This window comes from Saimiri boliviensis, chromosome 11 (genome assembly GCF_048565385.1).
Source record: "Saimiri boliviensis isolate mSaiBol1 chromosome 11, mSaiBol1.pri, whole genome shotgun sequence".
Classification (NCBI taxonomy): domain Eukaryota; kingdom Metazoa; phylum Chordata; class Mammalia; order Primates; family Cebidae; genus Saimiri; species Saimiri boliviensis.
Genome location: NC_133459.1, coordinates 112,828,547 through 112,848,379, shown reverse-complemented (window position 1 = coordinate 112,848,379; position 19,833 = coordinate 112,828,547). Strand labels below are relative to the sequence as shown.

The 19,833-nt window shown below is 36.2% G+C and overlaps 1 protein-coding gene across 1 annotated transcript in view; it reads right to left on the bottom strand.

Annotated features, from left to right (window-relative positions):
- DPYD (dihydropyrimidine dehydrogenase) overlaps positions 1–19,833 on the bottom strand; it is an 856,217-nt gene that overhangs the window by 209,945 nt on the left and 626,439 nt on the right. Inside the window, exons 17-18 of the mRNA XM_039460876.2 lie at positions 6,118–6,238; positions 5,195–5,314 (exon numbers count right to left, since the gene is read on the bottom strand). Of these exons, the coding sequence (XP_039316810.1) occupies positions 5,195–5,314; positions 6,118–6,238 (241 nt within the window). The remainder of the gene's footprint in view (positions 1–5,194; positions 5,315–6,117; positions 6,239–19,833) is intronic.

The following is a 19,833-nucleotide window of genomic DNA, read 5'->3' as shown; positions in this document are numbered from 1 at the left end:
ATATATAGGAAAATGAAATTTATTCCCTATCAATAAAAGACATTAAAAACACAAGGAAAAACGACAAAAACTTCAAATGAATTTACTCCATTGAAAAATGCTTGATTACTTTTTCTCCCAAAGCACCTGTAAATGAATAAAGGTTATGCTCATGAAGTCAGCTGCAAGAAAGACATCTTTAGTTTATGCCATGCAGGACTGATTCTTAACCAGCTCTGAAAGAATCTTACCCACAGGGAGGATTTCATGTGAAAATGTCACACCACAGCTGGATGACACCATTTATATAGGTGACAGTAATCACTGAGTTGGGGGCTATCTTAAGATGCCCTCATTATTTGGGGATGAAGTCAGAAAAAAAGGTCAAAATTTGAAAATAAAACAAGAGAAAAAGAAAAATACTAGGAAAAATAATGAGTCATGTACTCAAGGATGGAGTTTATAATTGTTACTGAGATTAGAGTTTCTTCCAATCAAATAAAGTCAAAGAATTTTTTCTTCCTTTCGTCTCCCCAAACACAATACACTATTCAACTGTGTGGTGATACATGAATTAACTGCTGTTTGATACAACAGAAGTTTCTGCATGGATTCTAGAAAAAGGAAAGTTAGGTCATAACAACTTAGTGTTAAGTCTATATTGCCCAAAGAAAGGTAGAGAATTCTTTAGAATCAATGGTTTACCAGGCGTCCCCAAAACGGCCCGCGGGCCTCATGCGGTCCCCTGAGGTCATTTATCCAGCCCCCCGCCGCACTTCAGGAAGGGGTATCTCTTTCATTGGTGGTCAGTCAGAGGAGCACAGTATGTGGCGGCCCTCCAACGGTCTGAGGGACAGTGAACCGGCCCCCTGTGTAAAAAGTTTGGGGACGCCTGGTTTAGACAGAGTACTTATATGGTGGAGAGTTTAATCAGCTATCCTTGTTAGATAAAAAATATTCTTTATGAATACCAAACAAGATTACCTTTTATATTGTTTTCACTATGATATCATCTGATGTATAATTCAACTTTCTGATGGAGCAATACTATGATGTATTTCTCCCATAATTAAAATTCAACTTTATAAATCACTTTTGAGTTTGTTTCATACATTTAAGCATCCCTCACCTCCTAAGAATCTAATCACCTGTAGTTGAATTAGAAAAATAGTTCTAAAATAGCAAAACTGGGGATAAGACCTTGGAATGAGGTCATAATTCGCTCTCTTGAAGGAACTTTCTTTTTTTTGCATAAAACAATATCATGCTTTATTTTTAATATGATTTTTCTTTTATATATATATATTTTATTTATTTTTTATTTTTTAAATTTATTTATTTTTTTAAATTGCATTTTAGGTTTTGGGGTACATGTGAAGAACATGCAAGATTGTTGCATAGGTACACACATGGCAGTGTGGTTTGCTGCCTTCTGTCCCCTCGCCTGTATCTGTCATTTCTCCCCATGCTATCTCTTCCCACCTCCCCACCCCCCGTCCCTCCCCCATTTCCCCCCAAAGGACCCCAGTGCGTAGTGCTCCCCTCCCTGTGTCCATGTGTTCTCATTGTTCAACACCCGCCTATGAGTGAGAACATGTGGTGTTTGATTTTCTGCTCTTGTGTCAGTTTGCTGAGAATGATGGTTTCCAGGTTCATCCATGTCCCTACAAAGGACGTGAACTCATCGTTTTTGATGGCTGCGTAATATTCCATGGTGTATATGTACCACATTTTCCCTATCCAGTCTATCATCGTTGGGCATTTGGGTTGGTTCCAGGTCTTTGCTATTGTAAACAGTGCTGCTATGAACATTCGTGTGCATGTGTCCTTATAGTAGAATGATTTATAATCCTTTGGATATATACCCAGTAATGGGATTGCTGGGTCAAATGGGATTTCTATTTTTAGGTCCTTGAGGAATCGCCACACTGTCTTCCACAATGGTTGAATTAATTTACATTCCCACCAACAGTGTGAAAGTGTTCCTATTTCTCCACATCCTCCCCAGCATCTGTTGTTTCCAGATTTTTTAATGATCGCCATTCTAACTGGTGTGAGATGGTATCTCAATGTGGTTTTGATTTGCATTTCTCTAATGACCAGTGATGATGAGCATTTTTTCATATGTTTGTTGGCCTCCTGTATGTCTTCTTTTGTAAAGTGTCTGTTCATATCCTTTGCCCATTTTTGAATGGGCTTGTTTGTTTTTTTCTTGTAGATCTGTTTTAGTTCATTGTAGATTATGGATAACAGCCCCTTGTCAGATAGGTAGACTGCAAAAATTTTTTCCCATTCTGTTGGTTGCCGATTCACTCTACTGACTGTTTCTTTTGCTGTGCAGAAGCTGTGGAGTTTGATTAGGTCCCATTTGTCTATTTTGGCTTTTGTTGCCATTGCTTTTGGCTTTTTGGTCATGAAGTCCTTGCCTACGCCTATGTCCTGAATGGTTTTGCCTAGATTCTCTTCTAGAGTTTTTATGGTGTTAGGTCTTACACCAAAATTAACCCCAGATGGATTAAAGACTTAAACATCAGATCTAACACCATAAAAACTCTTGATGGAACTTTTAAAATACAGCAGGTAGAAGTTATCCTTTTACAGTCTTAATGACTTCTTTTAACAAAAGAAACCTCCCTTGGAAACAGTAACTCTTTTGAAGATAACTAAGTAAAAAGAGCATTTTACATTATGGTATACATAAGTGTATATTACGTGTATAGCTGAAAAATAAGTATGACCAAATAATGCTTATCCCAATTATGTGCAAAGTATTCTGACATTTCTTATTCTATTTTATTATTTAAAATGTGGATTACAGTTTAATAAACTTGATTTCTCAGTATATTTGTGAGTTGGGAACCAACCTTTCAAAAACATTGCTCTTGAATCAAGGCTACTTATATCTGAAATAATTCAATTGTCATTCCTTAGCTGAGATCCTGTTTTCCTAATGCAAGTCAGAGTCCTTTATTAGCTAACACATTTTCTCTAGAAGAACATTCTTGAGATGTGCCCATTTTCCTACAGCAGGTATACTACTCCAGGTGCCTCACTCTTTCCACATGTAAACAACACATAATCTTCATTTCAAAGAGCAGAAATCTTATTCTGAGAAAAATAACAACAATTGAACAAACAGCTGGAGAATATATTGAAAGGGGATAATATCTTTCAATGGCAATGAAAAGTATGTGTTGTGTTTCAGGTGGCTATCCAAAAATTAAACTCTATTTAGTTTTCACTTCGTAAAAATCCGTGATTCATGCAGCTCCCCTGAAAGTAGACATTGCCATGGTCTGGGAGAACACTTGAACAGATATTAGCACTTTGCTATGGTAAATTTTTTTAAAATCTTATAAAATATCTAGCACATTTTATGTAATTTTCAGTATTAAAGCTGCATTTGAAGTCCTGACAACCATATTTGATAAAACTCTTGTAAAATTTGAAACCATTATTATTTAACACAATTTTGCTAGGCTAAGTTTTGTTACAACTCATTCTAAAGGTACTCTGTTATAGAACTTGCTCTGTCCTAAAATATATTATCATTGCCCTTTTAAGCGGCTTTTCAAATTCTATTACCTTTAAACTTAAGCAAGCATTGCATTAAAGGAGGAAAACCATATTAATTTTGTCAATGTAGAGAAAGGCTATTTTCAAAACAGATTGCTTAATGTGAAGAAACTTAATATAGTACCTATAAGAAATGAGGTACAGTCCTTTTAAATGTTAGGGATTTTTTGTTGTTTAAAATGAAAGTTCCACCCAGGCTTAGCTAAGCTTATAGCCCAAGTGAGTATTTATATATGAATTTATAAATCTTAGAAATAGAGTTTTATGGAAATGCTAACAGGTCCTGAGGTATGGCTGAACTTGTTTTCAGGTACTGCTATAATTTCCAGTGTGTGTATGCTTAAAGACTGTAACACAAAAGACTTTTTCTAATGCTGTAATTTGGTCTTTTTATTAGACTGAGTTATAGCATGGGAAAATATTCAGAAATTGCAGCTTAAATAAGAAAACGTGAATGGTGTTACTTATATAAAATACTACTGCAATAGTTCTTTTATTAATTTTTAATGTTCAGCACCCTCTGTGACCTCCTTTATTCTCTTGCTGTCAACATGGCAGGCTGGAAAAATTGAAATGGGCTGACAGAAAACATAGTGCATGTTACAGCCCAACTCTGGAGTCTCTTGACTCTCTTTCTGTGGCACATGCTAACGTGGCCATGTTATTCTGCATTACAATAATATTTAAGGCCCTGTTTGATAGCTCCTGATAAAAGCGAGCTGTGTCTGGATCCTGAGCAGGTGCTCCTCATCAGACTTCTTCTTTCTGAGATTGCGGGAATGGCATTCCATTGAAAGCAGAATATAACCGTTTCTGTTCATCATGGCTCATAGACATACTTCATACTCTCAAAACAGAATACCTCTGCATGGATAGAGCTTTATTTGTGTCTGTCCAGCCTCTTCCAAAAGCACATTTTGGTCTGATTCAGCAAGGCTTTTCTTGAACAGTGGGGCACTGCTATGTTATATATACTTACCACTTTCTCTATCACCAAGGAGACTAATCTCCACATCAGTACAGTCAAGAACCTTACAGCATTGCCTTTGCAAGATCAAGTTCATGCTGTCACAGTCACAGAGTGCACAGGGTAAAGATACTGAACAGGACCTTCAGATTAAAATCTCTCTTTCTTTTTCAAATTCAAGTGTATGATGATGAGTAAAAGAGTGCAAAGGTGTGAGGTCCGTAAATGTCTTGTCAGCTGATGCTTAATTCAGTGCTTTCATGGTTTGTTTGGGACAGTTGTGAAAGCAAGGTTTTTGAAGAAAGTAGATGTCTAAATTCTAGGAAGAACGAAAACTAGTCCAGACTACGAAAAAGATATTATAATGAGGGTGCTTATATTTTTCTCTTGGAGGGTCCTGGTATTAAGCCTTACTAATAAGTGCCAAAAGAACTGAGAGGCAATCAGAAATTCTTAGGAAAGCATGGAGCACAAGAGAATAGACCTTATCTTGACATTCTTTCATTCTATGCTTGGGTTTTCACATTCAAATTGTTCTGCCTGTCATAATTATTAGGAATATTGAACAGCTACTGGAATCAAAAAGGACACAAAACTCTTTCATGCAACATGATCTCCTGATTTTTCAGCAACCTCCAAGGAAGCCCAAAGCAAGAAGTGGGTAACACCTACCAGACATGCCTCCATATGTAGTTCGCTTTGCAATCCCCACTGCTGGCCAGGGTGTGCCATCAGATTTTAATCCCATCAGACCCGAGACAGTGTTGGTGGCTGTAACACCATCTGCACCACCTGTGAAAGACACATCAACATTTTTATGCGGCTCTTAAAGACATGATAGTTAAAACCCATTCAAGCCCTTACAACCCAAAAAAATGCACATTCTACTATCTCTTGAGAACATGTCTTCTCTTCAAGATCTTCACTAATTTAACTCCTACATTTATGTTTAAATTTTTAAACATTAAAAAACTTTTAATGACCACAACTTTACTGTCTCAATTATTATACTGACTTGTTGATACCAGATGTTTTGTATTCAGTGTTATTTTCCAGGTAATTTATATTGTCTTTGCAAGTCAGGGTGCAATTTCCCTGGGATGGAAAACAAGCATGTGTGATTTATGTATTCGACAGATATTTATTGAGCATGTGTTTAAGGAAGTCAGCTAGGGCCTACAAAATATAAAGAGAACTCATAAGAAATTTCACATTGTGGAAACTGGCCTTTTTTTTTTTCTTTTTTACTTCATTAAAGGTTAATATGCTGAATTATTACATTATGAGGTCATTTATTTTGGAGAGGTTTGCTTTGACTGTGTTTTTTGTTCGCATAATGTGTGAAATAAGTATTTATTAGGAAAAACTATAAATGATCTTGTGTTTCCAGATCAAAGTTCATGGTCCATTTGCTAGCGTGAGTCTAGGTGTAAAACTCTCATGTTTTTGGGATCAAGTGCTCAATTGGCAACTTTTAAATTTTAAACAAAAAGAGTATGCACATGTGTTTGTAGGAAAAGACATACTTGAGTATGGCTACATGATATGGGCCAATATTTATAATACTGAGCAACTTATTCAAGTCAAGTTCTTACCTTCCTTTGCAGCTCTTGCGATGCTCACAATATCGGTGACATTTGGGGTCAACTTGGCAAAAAAAGGAATCCGAACAGCTTGCCTAACCCAGCGGCAGATGTTCCGCACCAGCTCTGGATCCTGTTCAAATAGGTCAGTTAAATATAGAACATAATTAAAGAATTGTGATCAAAATGTGTATTGGAACAGCAGCAAAGCCGGAGACATGCAAGACAAATCCAACTTGACAATGAGCTACATGATATAGTTCTCAAATTCCTCCTCAGTATTACACCTAGACTCATTAGGGAACTAAGGTTAACACACTTCAAGTGAACTGTAAATTCATCACATAAAGGTTAAATTCCTCAAGAGAGCTTTTAGAAAACAAAATTTCAAAGAACAAAGTGGAACAAAGTGTTTCCCACTTTCAGTTAAACATTATCAGGAATGAAACACAAACTTTTGATGGTAAGTACAGGAAACATTACAAAATTTCTACTGATCTCATTGGTTTAAGCAAAATAAAAAAATATTTAAACCGTGACTCTCAAGGTGAATGATATTAAATCTAAAGCTTGTTGTTTTCATTATTAGACTTAGTCTTGATGTGTATTCAAAATAAATCTATGACTTTATCATCAATCTATGATATATACTATATGCTAATATGGAATAATTCAGCCTTTTATCATACATGAGCTGATCAGCAACTTTAAATTACTTTCGTAAATGTTACCAATATCTGTGCAGCATTTTTAAACACTCACATACTTGAAAGAATTGATCAAAATGACAAAAATGAAATAAAATATCAAATACTCATTTTAAAAAGCAAGAAATAGACATTTTCTTATCCTATTTTCTGTGATTTTCCAGGCTTTTATTTTCTCATGGAGGGGCAAGTATCATTTAGAGGGCAAACATCTATCCTTTCCGTTGAAATAACTTAGCTACAGTACAGTAATGTTCTTTGATTTCAACACATACAATAGTCCTTTTTTTCATTACTTTTAGTGCAAAATTTATTCTGACAGGTACTGATAATGTGCTTTGATAAATTACCTTAAACTATGCAATAGCAATTCATTATTGAACTTGGTAATGTTATCTTAGCAAGTTAAAATGTTTTTGAATAAAAGAAAAGTCTAGAAAAATACAGTCATATATTTAAACTATGAAATAGTACGCAAGCACATCATTTGTAATTAATATTTTTATATGTAAGAAAGTTGCTCTTTGCATTTTAACCTTTCAAATTCCTTTATGATGAGATTTCTAATGTTATAACCTTTAGAAAGAACCTTTTCACTTAGGTTTAATGTGTCTTGATCCGTCATCCTGTATTACTTGAAAAGTTATGCATTTTTGTGCTAAGATACTGCAATGAGGTAATTTCTGTTGATTGTTATCATCTCTATTCAGCAAAACAATACTTTTAAAAAGAAGTCTTTGGCTTGGCTTGTTCTTTTTTTAGAACAATAATTTCTTCATTAAACATAAATATTAAAAAAGTACTATATGGAATGCTGTATAGGGCATACTGTGCATTATGAATAGTAAAATGTGAAGACTTAGCTGTACAAATTCTAACTCATGAAAATGGAGATCTGCCCCTGCCCATGCAATGCTCATGAAATATTTATAACCACTGCATTGGTATTATGAAGGCAGTTGCATCTTTGTGACTTTCATTTCTAAGTTATGAATTTCCATGGGACTTAGCCTAGAAATGACAGTAACTCTAGATGATATGAATTGCATGTCCTTTGTGAAAGCTCTCTTTAAGGTAGAATTTGACAATAATTTAAAAATCACTTGAATCACATAATACATGGAATGTATCCTGATAAGAATTACTGAAACAAATTTGTAATATTATTTGGTTCCAATAGAGTAAACACTAATAATCTGATATAGGCTTCTAAATGGCTTTCAATACTATTGACCCCCATGCTATAATAATTTACTTTGAACATTTGTCAGACTTTTTTTTTTGATTTTCGCTAGATAACTGCTTTAAATGACTGCCTATTAACCATTGTCTAACAACTTGGAATTTGTTCAAAGGTTTTCTAATCCTTAGAAATACATGGATTTTGGGTTAGCACTGTTTATTTGAATCATCTGTCTCTATTTTGAGATACCATAATATGACCCTCCCATACTTCCATGAGTTAAGTTGACAGTGTTCACATATATTTTTCTCATCTTCATATTTAGCCAAGTCTGCTGCTGAACTAATCATCATAGCCAGTATGCTATGGTTATCTGCTGTAACCAAGTACAGCTTGGTTATCTGAAACACAACTAACCAAAATTATTGTAAAAAAAATTTTTCTTTTTGAGACAGAGTCTTGCTCTGTCTCCAGGCGCCAGGCTGGAGTGCAGTGGTGCAATCTCCGTTCACTGTAACCTCCGCTTCCTGGGATGAAGCAATTCTCCTGACTCAGCTCCCGAGTAGCTGGGACCACAGGTGCGCGCCACCATGCCCAGCTAATTTTTGTATTTTTTAGTAGAGAAGGGGTTTCACCATGTTATCAATATCTTGACCTTGTGATCTGCCCACTTCGGCCTCCCAAAGTGCTAGGATTATAGGCATGAGCCACCGCACCTGGTAATTATTGTAAAAATTAATGATTGTTCTGTGTATTGCAAAGTTTTGTTTGACAGGTATAATAGAGAATATTCTGTTTTTTTTTTTTTTTTTTTTTTTTTAAACAGAGTTTCGCTCTTGTTACCCAGGCTGGAGTGCAATGGCACGATCTCGGCTCACCACAACCTCCGCCTCCTGGATTCAAGCAATTCTCCTGCCTCAGCCTCCTGAGAATATTCTAGTACAACTAGAAATATGGTGAGGCCGATAATATCATGAAATGAATCTATATACTTTTGGGGAAAAGAGTAGAGTGTAACTATTTATGTTTTCCTGGTTTCGTCACAATTTTGATATTAATTGTTCAAAATCTAAAAGCAATTAATAGTGTGTCTGCATCTTGACCTTCTCATTTTCTAGTCATAGTATCAGATGGCTTTGCCTTTTTTAACAAGTCAGTTTTTAGAATTTTACTGAAATAAATAAGTTTTAGACAATTTCTAATTCTTTCCCAAATCTTCAGGATCAAAAGTATATAAAAGTACTCTTCTCTCTCAGAGAAATTAAAGTTTACCATTACCAACACCAATAAAAAGAAACAAAACAAAACAATTATTGACTGCTCTATTTACAAGCACTAAAAAATATCTGTTATGTCAATGAATGAGGAATGAGTAAACACTTGGCAACTTGGCATATTTTCAGATTATTTCTTCATATAGCCATGAAAGTATAAAGTATGTCTAGATTTACGAAAAACCCAGATATATTTTGTGATAGTGTCTAAAATCATGAAATCTAGGAAGACTACTTTATAAATCAGGAGTAATTCTGTGAAAAAGTGACGGATAATTAAGCAAAATATAATAGCTTAATTTTTTAAAGTGTCTAATACACAAAACATCTACTTAGTTTAAAAATGCTTTATTGGTGCTTTCTAAAGGCATTAATTATGCTCCTCCATGAACATGATTTATAATCTCTCCACAGTAGTTGCTTGTCTGTGTGTGTGTGTGTGTCTGTATGTGTGTGTGTGTGCACATGTTCTTCAATACCTGTTAACCCTTTTGTTATTCAGTGTGATCACTAAAGAAAGCTCTGAGACAATAAAATAATTTTCTGTGATGGAGGGGAATGACGTTATAAGCAGAAGGCCACTTTAAGCCCATAAGAGGATGAATGACAGATTCAGGAAGCAAATGGTGGTCTTGAGAATACTACATGAAGTGAAGGTACCAGACCAGACCTGTGAAATGCTGAGAGTTTTGATAAGAGCAAACTAGAGACAAATTTGGCCTATTTGAATATTTTGATGACTTACAGCCCAGTGTCTGCCTGCAACTAATCTTATCAAGAATAGATTCCTATGAAAATCAAACAACGATGACAACGCTACTAGAAAATGCTGGAATATAGATTACTTGCTGCAGTAGTGTCCATTATGCAAAACTGGTTGTTTTTAAAGCTTAATTTCTAATCTGGGCCATAAGATAATAATTTTTAATTCTAGTAACTAGAATTATTTAGTTATACATTAAGGGAGTTCTGAAGATGATCCACCTGCTGCATTTTAGACCCTGAAGATGACCTCTTCATTGCAGGGCAGGCATTTACACCAATTACTTAGGGCATCAAATCTCACTGGTTTCATGTCCTCTGCAAAGGAATAAGCACTACAGAATGAGACTGAGAATTTCCTGATAAGCTAAATTACAAGTGAAATTTTGACTTGAAGAAACATTTCTTTCCCATTTACCTAGTAATTTTCACTCTGTACAATTCTTTTCAAAATGGCTTTCTTAGAAGCTGGCATTTCAATGAATCCACTGAAAAATTTTACCAGTTATAAAATGTTTTTCACTAAGCAACTCTTAATTCACATGACATGCCAAGAGGTGGCTAGAATTTTCATTACATCCATGTTTCTGATGGAATGAACTGGGGCCCAGAAGATCAATCTGAGTACCAATTTCACCTTCTTAATTTTCTTTCCCATTATCATGTCCTAAACCATCATCTTCTTTAGCAAAATTGCTCCCTAAAGTGAAATTCAGCCATCAACTGTAAACGAGAACTATAAAAGGCTTCTACTTCACTTATACCTGTAAGATTAGAAGTAGCTGCAAAATAATGAGCAAAAGTGATATATTATCCTTCTATGTCAAAAAAACAAGACAGGTAGTCAACTATTCTAGGTACAATTATAATATTAGTGAATGCAAAGATTATGTGTTGGAATGGAGGTGTTTTTATTAACTTATTTCTTTTAGCATGTGTCCTTGCATCTGTTTTCCTGACTTAAGAATTCTAACAGTGGGTGCAACCACTTTGGAAATTAGCTGTGCAGTTTCCTATAAAGGTAAACTCTTAATTATATATATGAGAGAAATGAAAGCATACTTCTACATTAAAAGTTGCAAATGAATACTCACAGGAACTCTTTTAAAGTAGGCCCAAATTTGAAATAACCCCAATGTTCATCAATATGTGAGTGGATGAATAAAGTTGTTGCATATCCACACAATGGAATATGATTATGCCACTAAAAGAAACTAATGAATCATGCCACAACTTGGAATTAATAAAACAAAATGATGCTGAGTTACAGAAGTATACATATATGCATACACTTAAAAATTCTGTTAAGAGGAAAAACTACGAGTATGGACAGCAGAGCAGTGGTTGCTAAGACTGAGAATTATGCATGGAGGAGGAATTAAGTAGAAACCAGTGTAAGAAAATTTTTGAGGGTAAAGAATAGGTTCCGTATTTTTTAAAGGAAAACTATTGATATATTTGAAGATATTACAATTAAAATGTTAATATATTTAAAAGCATTGTGAAAAGACAAGCCACAAAGTGGGAAAAGATTATGCAACACAACTCATAAAGGAGTAGTATCCAGAATATATAAAGAACCATCTGCAAATTACTGAGAAAAATGGGCAAAACTTTAACATACTTCATTCACCAAACATGAAATCCAAATGGCCAAAAAAATATAAGAAATGTTATCAGCCTTATGAACACCTTTCATATCTTTTCCATATAAAGAAAATGCTCATTTAAACCAAATGTGAACCATTACACATCTACCGATTGGGGGGCTAGGGGAAAGCCAAGTACAAGAATCCTTGGGAGACAGTTTGGCATGATCTAAGTTCCACTCTTACCTATATGTCCTTTTAAAGATGCAAACTCCAGAATACATGTTCAAAATATCCATAGTAGCACTGTTTGAAATATCTCAAAGTGGAAACATCAAAATTGTCCATCAAGAGTAAAATGAAAAATAAATGGTTATACATTTATACAGTGGAATAAACACACTAGAGCTACATACAATGATAAGGATGAATCTCATAATGCTTAGCAAAAGAAACTAGTCTCAAAGGTATACCATATAATTTGATTTACATAAATCTCAAAAATAGAAAATAAATATGGTCTTTAGAGACATATACATGGGTGGTAAAACTATGAAGAAAAGCAACGAGTAGAGATGGTGTTAAAGTGGACAGAGAAGGCTGTGTTAGGGAGGGACATAAAGGGAGCTTTTGAGGTGTCAGAGATGTTCTATTTCTTGACCTGGTGGTCACATGGTGTGCACATGATGATTTGTTAAAAAAAATCTATACATTTGTGTAGGTATCTGTGTATACATGCATACATAAATGTTTCAAGTACTTTGTCTATAGTCCACGAGAGGAAAATATACAAATGACCAGTAAATATGAAAAGACATTCAATCTCGCTAGTAGTTTAAAAAATAAAAAAATAACCATGCTCACCTATCATGATTTTCCAAAATATAAAAGACTGATAATATCCCTCTTTGCTGAGGTTGCAAAGAAATAGCCATGCTCATATGCTGTCAATAGGAAAGTAAATTAATAATTCCTTTTTGAAGAACAATGTGGCAATATGTAGAAAAATATAAAGCTCATCTTTTGCTTTCAATTCCAATTCCAAATATCTGTCCTAATGAAATTCAAATGCACTCAAGATATGTGTACAAAGATGTCTGCCATTCACTACACCATTGTTTGCAATAGTGATAAAAATGAATAAATGTCATTAAGGGAAGATTTGTGAAAAGTATTATAACCTATAAAAGGAAATACTATGTAGCCATTAAAATTAAATCTTTATAAACTGGCATGGAGAGATATACAAAACACATTAAGTGAACAAAAGCAAGACACAGAATAACATATACACAGCCTAATCCTGTTTATAAAATATAAATATGTACATATATTTATACAGAGATATGAAAAACAGACTACAAATTTATGCTGTAACCTGTTAGCAGTGATTACCTCTGAAATGTTCCATATTTTGAATGTGGTGTACTCGGGTATAGATATTTGCCAAAATACATCAAACTCTACACTTAAGTATGTTCACACTAACATAGGTAAATTATTTCTAATATGGGCAAATTTCATCTAGTATTATAAAAATAATCTAAAGGTACTCAAATATAAATAGAAAAATGAAAGAAAGTGGCATTGTGGGTAATGTGGGTTCTACCCTTTTAGCAAATATTTATTGACCACGAGGCACTACAACTTTTCTGTGCTGAATACTAAGATGAAGGAAACACAGAAGTTAGAGTCTGTGAGGAAATGCAACCCAGGCACACGATAAAATGGACATTTGCTATTAAGTGTCAAAAAAGACATCCTAACAGTGTTCTATCATTTCAGATTATTTCAGAGCATGTAGCACAGAATCTGACATATAGTAGGCATTCAACAAGTGTTGTTGAATTGGTAGAGCTTACAACACACAAATTGACACTGACTTTCTTATTTCTATGTACTTGGAAGAAAATGGAAAGTCTAGAATACTGGGTCCAGGATAACCTAATGAACAACTGTTTTAGGTACTATGTTACATGATAGAGATTCAGAGATGTGTGATGTGCTATCCCTATTCTTTAAAAACATAAACCAAAATACTTTATAATCTAGGGAAGAAAATGCATACAACAAACATATAATGTGATTATAGAATGGTGTAAGTGTATATACCTGGAGTGTGTGTGTTTGTGTGTGTGTTTGTGTGTATGTATGTATGTGGCCACTTTCTTGTGCCTTAAGTAGACTTAGGCCTCTTGCCCTCTCCTCTGCAGGTACATAGCCTTCTCCATTCTGTTTCTCATTTCAAGTTATTTCTTATTTCTCTCTCTCTACCTAGAATGCCCTTCATGTTTTGTCCCTTGAATAACACCCCTCAAAGCAGCCCTCCATGACAAATTCTTCCATCCCGCTTCAACACAGGATGGATTAGTAAATAACTGCCTCTTTAGTGCTCCTGTAATGTTTCTTTATTACTGCATTTATCACAGTGTTTTATAATCATCTTCTCTGCTTAATAATCAATTTCTTTCTACTAGACTATTAGGATGTATTTTATTCTTTTATCCTAGCAAAGAGCCTGGTACATGAAAGACAATAAATACCATGTTGAATGAAACAATGAAGAATTTCTAATTGCATACCAGCTTTCCATCGTGAGCCACAAAACATTTGCATCTCCTCTTCCGTGGAGCCAAAATAAGTGGGAGACACAGGATATTGGTACCTCTTGCTCCAGGAGTCAATAGAGTTTGAAAACAGTCTGCTGATGCTCTCCATCAATGAGCTAAAATGCTTGGAAAGAATTGTCCCCTACTGTGATCTGGAAGTCCATGAGAACCTATCTGAGGGCCCAGGCTGACCATGATTCTTTCCAACTGAATCTTTAATATATTGAGGGTTTTCCAGAGTTTGTACCTCTGACCCTGCCTGAACTCCAGTCCTTAGTCCCTGGGACCTCAGGGGGAAGGGAGACGCTATACATATTTTCGTCAGCTAAAGGAACTGCATTCCTGTTTTGTTTCTTTAAATATTATTTCCTGTGACTATAACTTAATACTGTTTTTTCCTTCCTTTCTGACAGGATTTCCCTAGTGTACCATTCCTGACATTGAGACGGAGTCTCACTCTGTTGCCCAGGCTAGAGTGCAGTGGCGTAATCTCAGCTCACTACAACCTCTGTCTTCCAGGTTCAGGCAATTCTCTGCTTCAGTCTCCTGATTAGCTGGGATTATAGGTGCCTGCCACCACACCTGGCCATCCAGCTAATTTTTTTTTTTTTTTGTATTTTTAGTAAAGATGGGGTTTCACCATCTTGGCCAGGCTGGTCTTGAACTTCTGATCTCGTGATCCACCCACTTCAGCCTCCCAAAGTGCTGGGATTACAGGCATTAGTCACCGTGCCCAGCCTCCTCTGACATTTGTAGTGTCAATGTTCCCCATTCCCACACACTTAATCTTTAAAGCTTTAAAAAAAACAAAAAAACAAAAAAACAAAAAAACAAATGGGCAAGAATTGCCAAAACTACTCACTGTTTAGTTAATTCCTTACTGCCAGTGTTCTTTCAGGCACTATTTTAATTCTCTGTGAGGACTCCCAGATTCTCTCCACCAGCTCACTTCTTTTTTACTCTCAAATGGCAGTGTTAACTGTAGAGATCAGCCCTGAAAGCTATTCAAATTTCAAATCTACTCCGCCACAATTTGTTCCTAGGGAATCGGATTCAGATTTAATAGAATTACCTTGCTGGTTAATTCCAACAGGAAATGTACTGCCTCATCTGGCCATGGTAATGAAGTTTGAGAGATAGCTGCCCAATAAACAGATAAATGAACACTTTCTGCCCACAGTTTCATGTGCTATTCTAGACACTGAGTCTCTCAGGGGCACTGTTCTTTATAGCACTATTGCTATCTTCTTCTTATAAATACCTTGAGTCTCTATTTCAGGAATCTCATGTTGCAACAAAGAAATGGAAGTAGGGTTCAGACCCTGCAAGGTAGAGGAAACTCTGCAATTAAAGGGTTAACTTTCTGATATGTTGAGGAGTCACAGACTCTTTCACCAGAACTGATGAGGAGATATGCAAAGGTAACTAAGTTCTGAAGAGTTCAGAAGCAGGCAACGGCAGCAGACACATACATGAACCACTCAGATCTACCTTCAGGAACAGACTATGGCCCAGCTGCGAGAGTGTGGTGAGCTGACTGCCGCCTCTAACTGCTTCCTCCTTTAGGTGTGCCTGGCTTCTAAATTGGCTCATGCTCCTTTCAGGGAGACCCCAGTGAATGACAGCAAAACTGTAGTACAAGGGTCTAGCTATTTCTGGTGAATGTGGGACTCCTCTAATAGACACTCTTTGTCCTGAAGCTCCCTACTGGGCTGGCAAAGATTTTTCTTGTGTTTGTGTCAGGGTCTGATGGCTCCCCTTTTCCAATTCTGCTTCCTCTTTTTTCCTTTCACAAGCATTTCTCTCCAATAAACCTTTTGGCCTCCTGACTCTCTTTGTGTCTGATTCCTGGAGGACTCAACTGACACGACAGTTCTCTACTTGTACGAAGAATTCTCCTTGTAAGAGGATTAGGTTATATTCCAGGAAAGTCAAAGAAGAAAAAAACTTGCCCAAGTGACCCCAGGATATCTCACTGAGAGGAATTCAAGAAAGTTATGCTGGATCCAAATGAATCTCTCAAATTTCTTCTGAATTCTAGTTCTAATCTTTGGCTTGACAGAACAAGGTCTCCTGGAATGTCCTGTCCTGAATAGTTAAGTGTTGCTGATAACTTACCCAGCAATAGCCAGTACATGCTCAGGGGAAAGAAGAGGCCCAATACCAGGAGGCAGGGCTAATTTGTCTTCCAGTAAAAGACTGCTTTTAGGGACATGGTAGGAGACAATGATTGAGTGACCTCTGCCGAAAGATAACTCAGAGACATCCTTAAAGAGTTTAGATACCTATTTGATCTCTTGATTCAGAACCTGCTCAAAGTCACTATTGTGAGGTTGGACGCCGGGAGCAATTGTGCAGGAGCCCATGGATAAAGGAGATGATGCTTTTGTGTCCGCAAGGCAAAATTATCCATCAAGGGAGGATGACCAGAGGAATCAATGACAAACATCTTAAAAACATCATTGAGAGGCTGGACACAGTGCCATGCCTGTAATCCCAGCACTTCGGGAGGCTGAGGCGTGTGGATCACTTAAGGCCAGGAGTTCAAGATCACCCTGGCCCACATGGTGAATCCCCATCTGTAGTAAAAAAACAAAAAAGAAAAAAAAAATAGCCAGGCATGGTAGCACATACCTGTAATCCTCGCTACTCAGGAGGCTGAGGCATGAGAATCCTTTAAACTCAGAAAGTGGAAGTTGCAGTGAGCCGAGATTGCATCACTGCACTCCAGCCTGGGCAACAGGGCAGGACTCTGTCTCAAAAAATAAAATAAAATATCATTCATTGAGAGATCAGGTGAAACTTCTTTGAGGTGTGTTGAGTCTCCAATGCCCTCTGTTCCGAACTGTACTCTATTCTAATGTCTGCTTTAGTTTTCATAATCCATTCTCATTTGAAGCCTACTTCTGCCTTCCCACTACCTGCACTGTATGTTTCTGAACTTTGTCCACTGTTCACTTCTTTCTGGATTGAGCCCTCTGAGCCTCTATGCCTGCCTGAATTCACCTGCAGTTGCTTACCTTGCACCCATACTTAATCCATGACTTGCTTGTCACTTAGGGGCAGCCATTCCTCTTTGCTTTATAATGATTTTCTTTACCTGTTATGTACATTTCCAGGTCTATTTCCCCTGTCATCGCTTTTACCATGTTTTTTTTTTTTTTTTCTAAAACCAAGATTGACACAGGCTCCATAGGTCTATCTTCATAGGTAAACAAAAAACTCTTCGAGACCCATACACTGGCCATATTTCACAGTAATTAAGACACCTCTAAATCTTCTACATCAAAGCATTTAAGAATAGTTTATTCTTTTGTTGAATCCTTTATACTGAGCCAAAAAATGACCTTGAATTTTCCTTATATGTGAGATATTATTTATCTTTGAATTCAAATGCTAGTTTTATCTACCATACAGAAAGGGTGCCATTCATAGTTTGGTCATTAATGAGGGTATAGAGCATAATTTGGAAAATCTTAATATATAAAGAACAAGGTCATGCACATATTTCCCTGACACCATCAGTAGGTGTTTGAAATTGTAGACCAGCTGAACCAACATGAATCCCGGCAGGTTTCCTAATCATTGCTTAGAACACATTAAAAAGACCTCGGTGGGTTATGAAATAAAGGCAGCTGCTTGCCCTACTATGTATGGATTTATTTTGGATAAGAAAAAGTGTGTTTCTAAATGTATAATAAGGAGTTTTTATTCTTTGCAGACTTCAGGCAGCATGGCATTTGTTTTCTTAATGCAAAGCATTATTGTAAACAGTATAACAATCGATGTTTTATACATCTGTTGGTCGATTCACTTAGCTTATGTATTTCAGTGCCAGACTTAGAAAACAACCACAAGCATAAAACCTCAGTATTTTTATAATTCCATATTGAAGTGAATGATTAACCAACACAGGGAGGAGGCTAGTGTAAGGCAGCGTTCTGCCCTGGAGCACCCACGATGCCGATACATTTAGGATGAAGAGAGTCTAGGGAAGTCATGCTTCTGTCTTGGGAACTTTATGAAATCCAAGCAAGAAAGAATTACTAGTGAGGCAATTTTAAATAACCTAGCAGAGAAAAACTGCAATCCCTTGGCAATGAATGGTTCCAGCTAAGGAGAACTCATCCATAACAAGTTGGTACAGTTCTTTAAATAATTTCTGCCCACTGCTGCTGTAGGAGCTGGAAAGAAATATCTAGGCCAATTTGTTTGTTTGTTTTTGCCAGCTCTGTGGACTGGTTTTCCTTTTTGAGCTAAATCCTCAAAACTGAATGCTAAAGGAAATAATACGACTAAGGAAATACTAAAGTGGGTGCCTTTGGTAGAAATTTTGGTGAAAATGTGGGATAGAGAAGACTTTAAATATGACCTTTTATAAGTGTGGTATTCACAAATTCAAAATGAAATTAATAGAAACTAGATTTTATCTAAAATCTTCAGCAATATTGAACCTAAAAATCCTCATCAATGTATTTATTACACTTACGTGGTAGTTTATAAGTATACATATTATAAGAGATGTGTGTGTGTGTGTGTGTGTGTGTGTATGTGTGGTGTATGTGTGTGTAAAAAGAGAGTTCTCTATTTTAATTTTTCAGGTGTCAAGGAAAGGAAACGTGGTGAGGTCACCCCATTTGGGGGAGTTTATTACAAGTATACATGGAACAGTAAAGAAGTAAGTAAAATGATTTTGGTAAAGGAAGAGCTGAGCCTCTGGGTGGGGACTGGGACACCGTCACTCATTTTGTAAGATGTGTAGCCAGCCGCTCTAAAGAGCAGATGTTGTTTTCTTGTTGTTCCTTTAGGAATGGGTGTCTACTGTTTTCAGGATTAAAAACTGCAATACGAATACATCTGCTCTTATTTATCAGCATCTCTTATTCCATTTCTACTTCTACCCACTTTCTCATTTTTCCTATATTACCTTTTTGGTTCTCCAATTCAATTATTTTACATATATGTATATATATGTAAGTTTCAAAAACAAACCCACAGAGAAGGAGACCCAATAGAAGACATTTCACTTCCCTTATTTATAGGAAATTAAAACTGCATGATGCATTGGTAGGACACAAGAACTATCCCCAATTTGCAAGCCTTTGAAATAGGTCTTCCTCTTTCTACTCTCTTGCAACTAAAATACCAGTACATGATCTAGGCCTAGCTAACTGAAGATCTAGTCCCAAGTTTTAACCTCACAATCAGAAAAGTGGTTAAAGTTTATTTGTGGTAGTGTGTGGTGCAGTCTCTCCTGACAGTATCCAATGATGGCAGTAGTGGGGGACATCAACCCTGGCAGAGGCTGTATTCGCTGGACGATCCCTGGTGTCCATTCTCTGGGCTTTTTTGATTTTTGCCCATTTTCTAAGCCTGCTGTTCCCACCTTCTCTGATTCCATAAGCCATCTTGTATCTTGCCAGTAAATCTCCTTTTCACTTTTGACAGCCAGTCTGTTTCTGTTGCTTGCAATTAAGAGTGTTAATAGATACAGGCAATTAGCCACTACCCAGAGTGACATTATTACCTGGATTATGGCATTACACTCCCTGACAGATTGCTGACTTCTTTTTATTTATTCTTCAAGTAGTTGCTTTTTGCTCA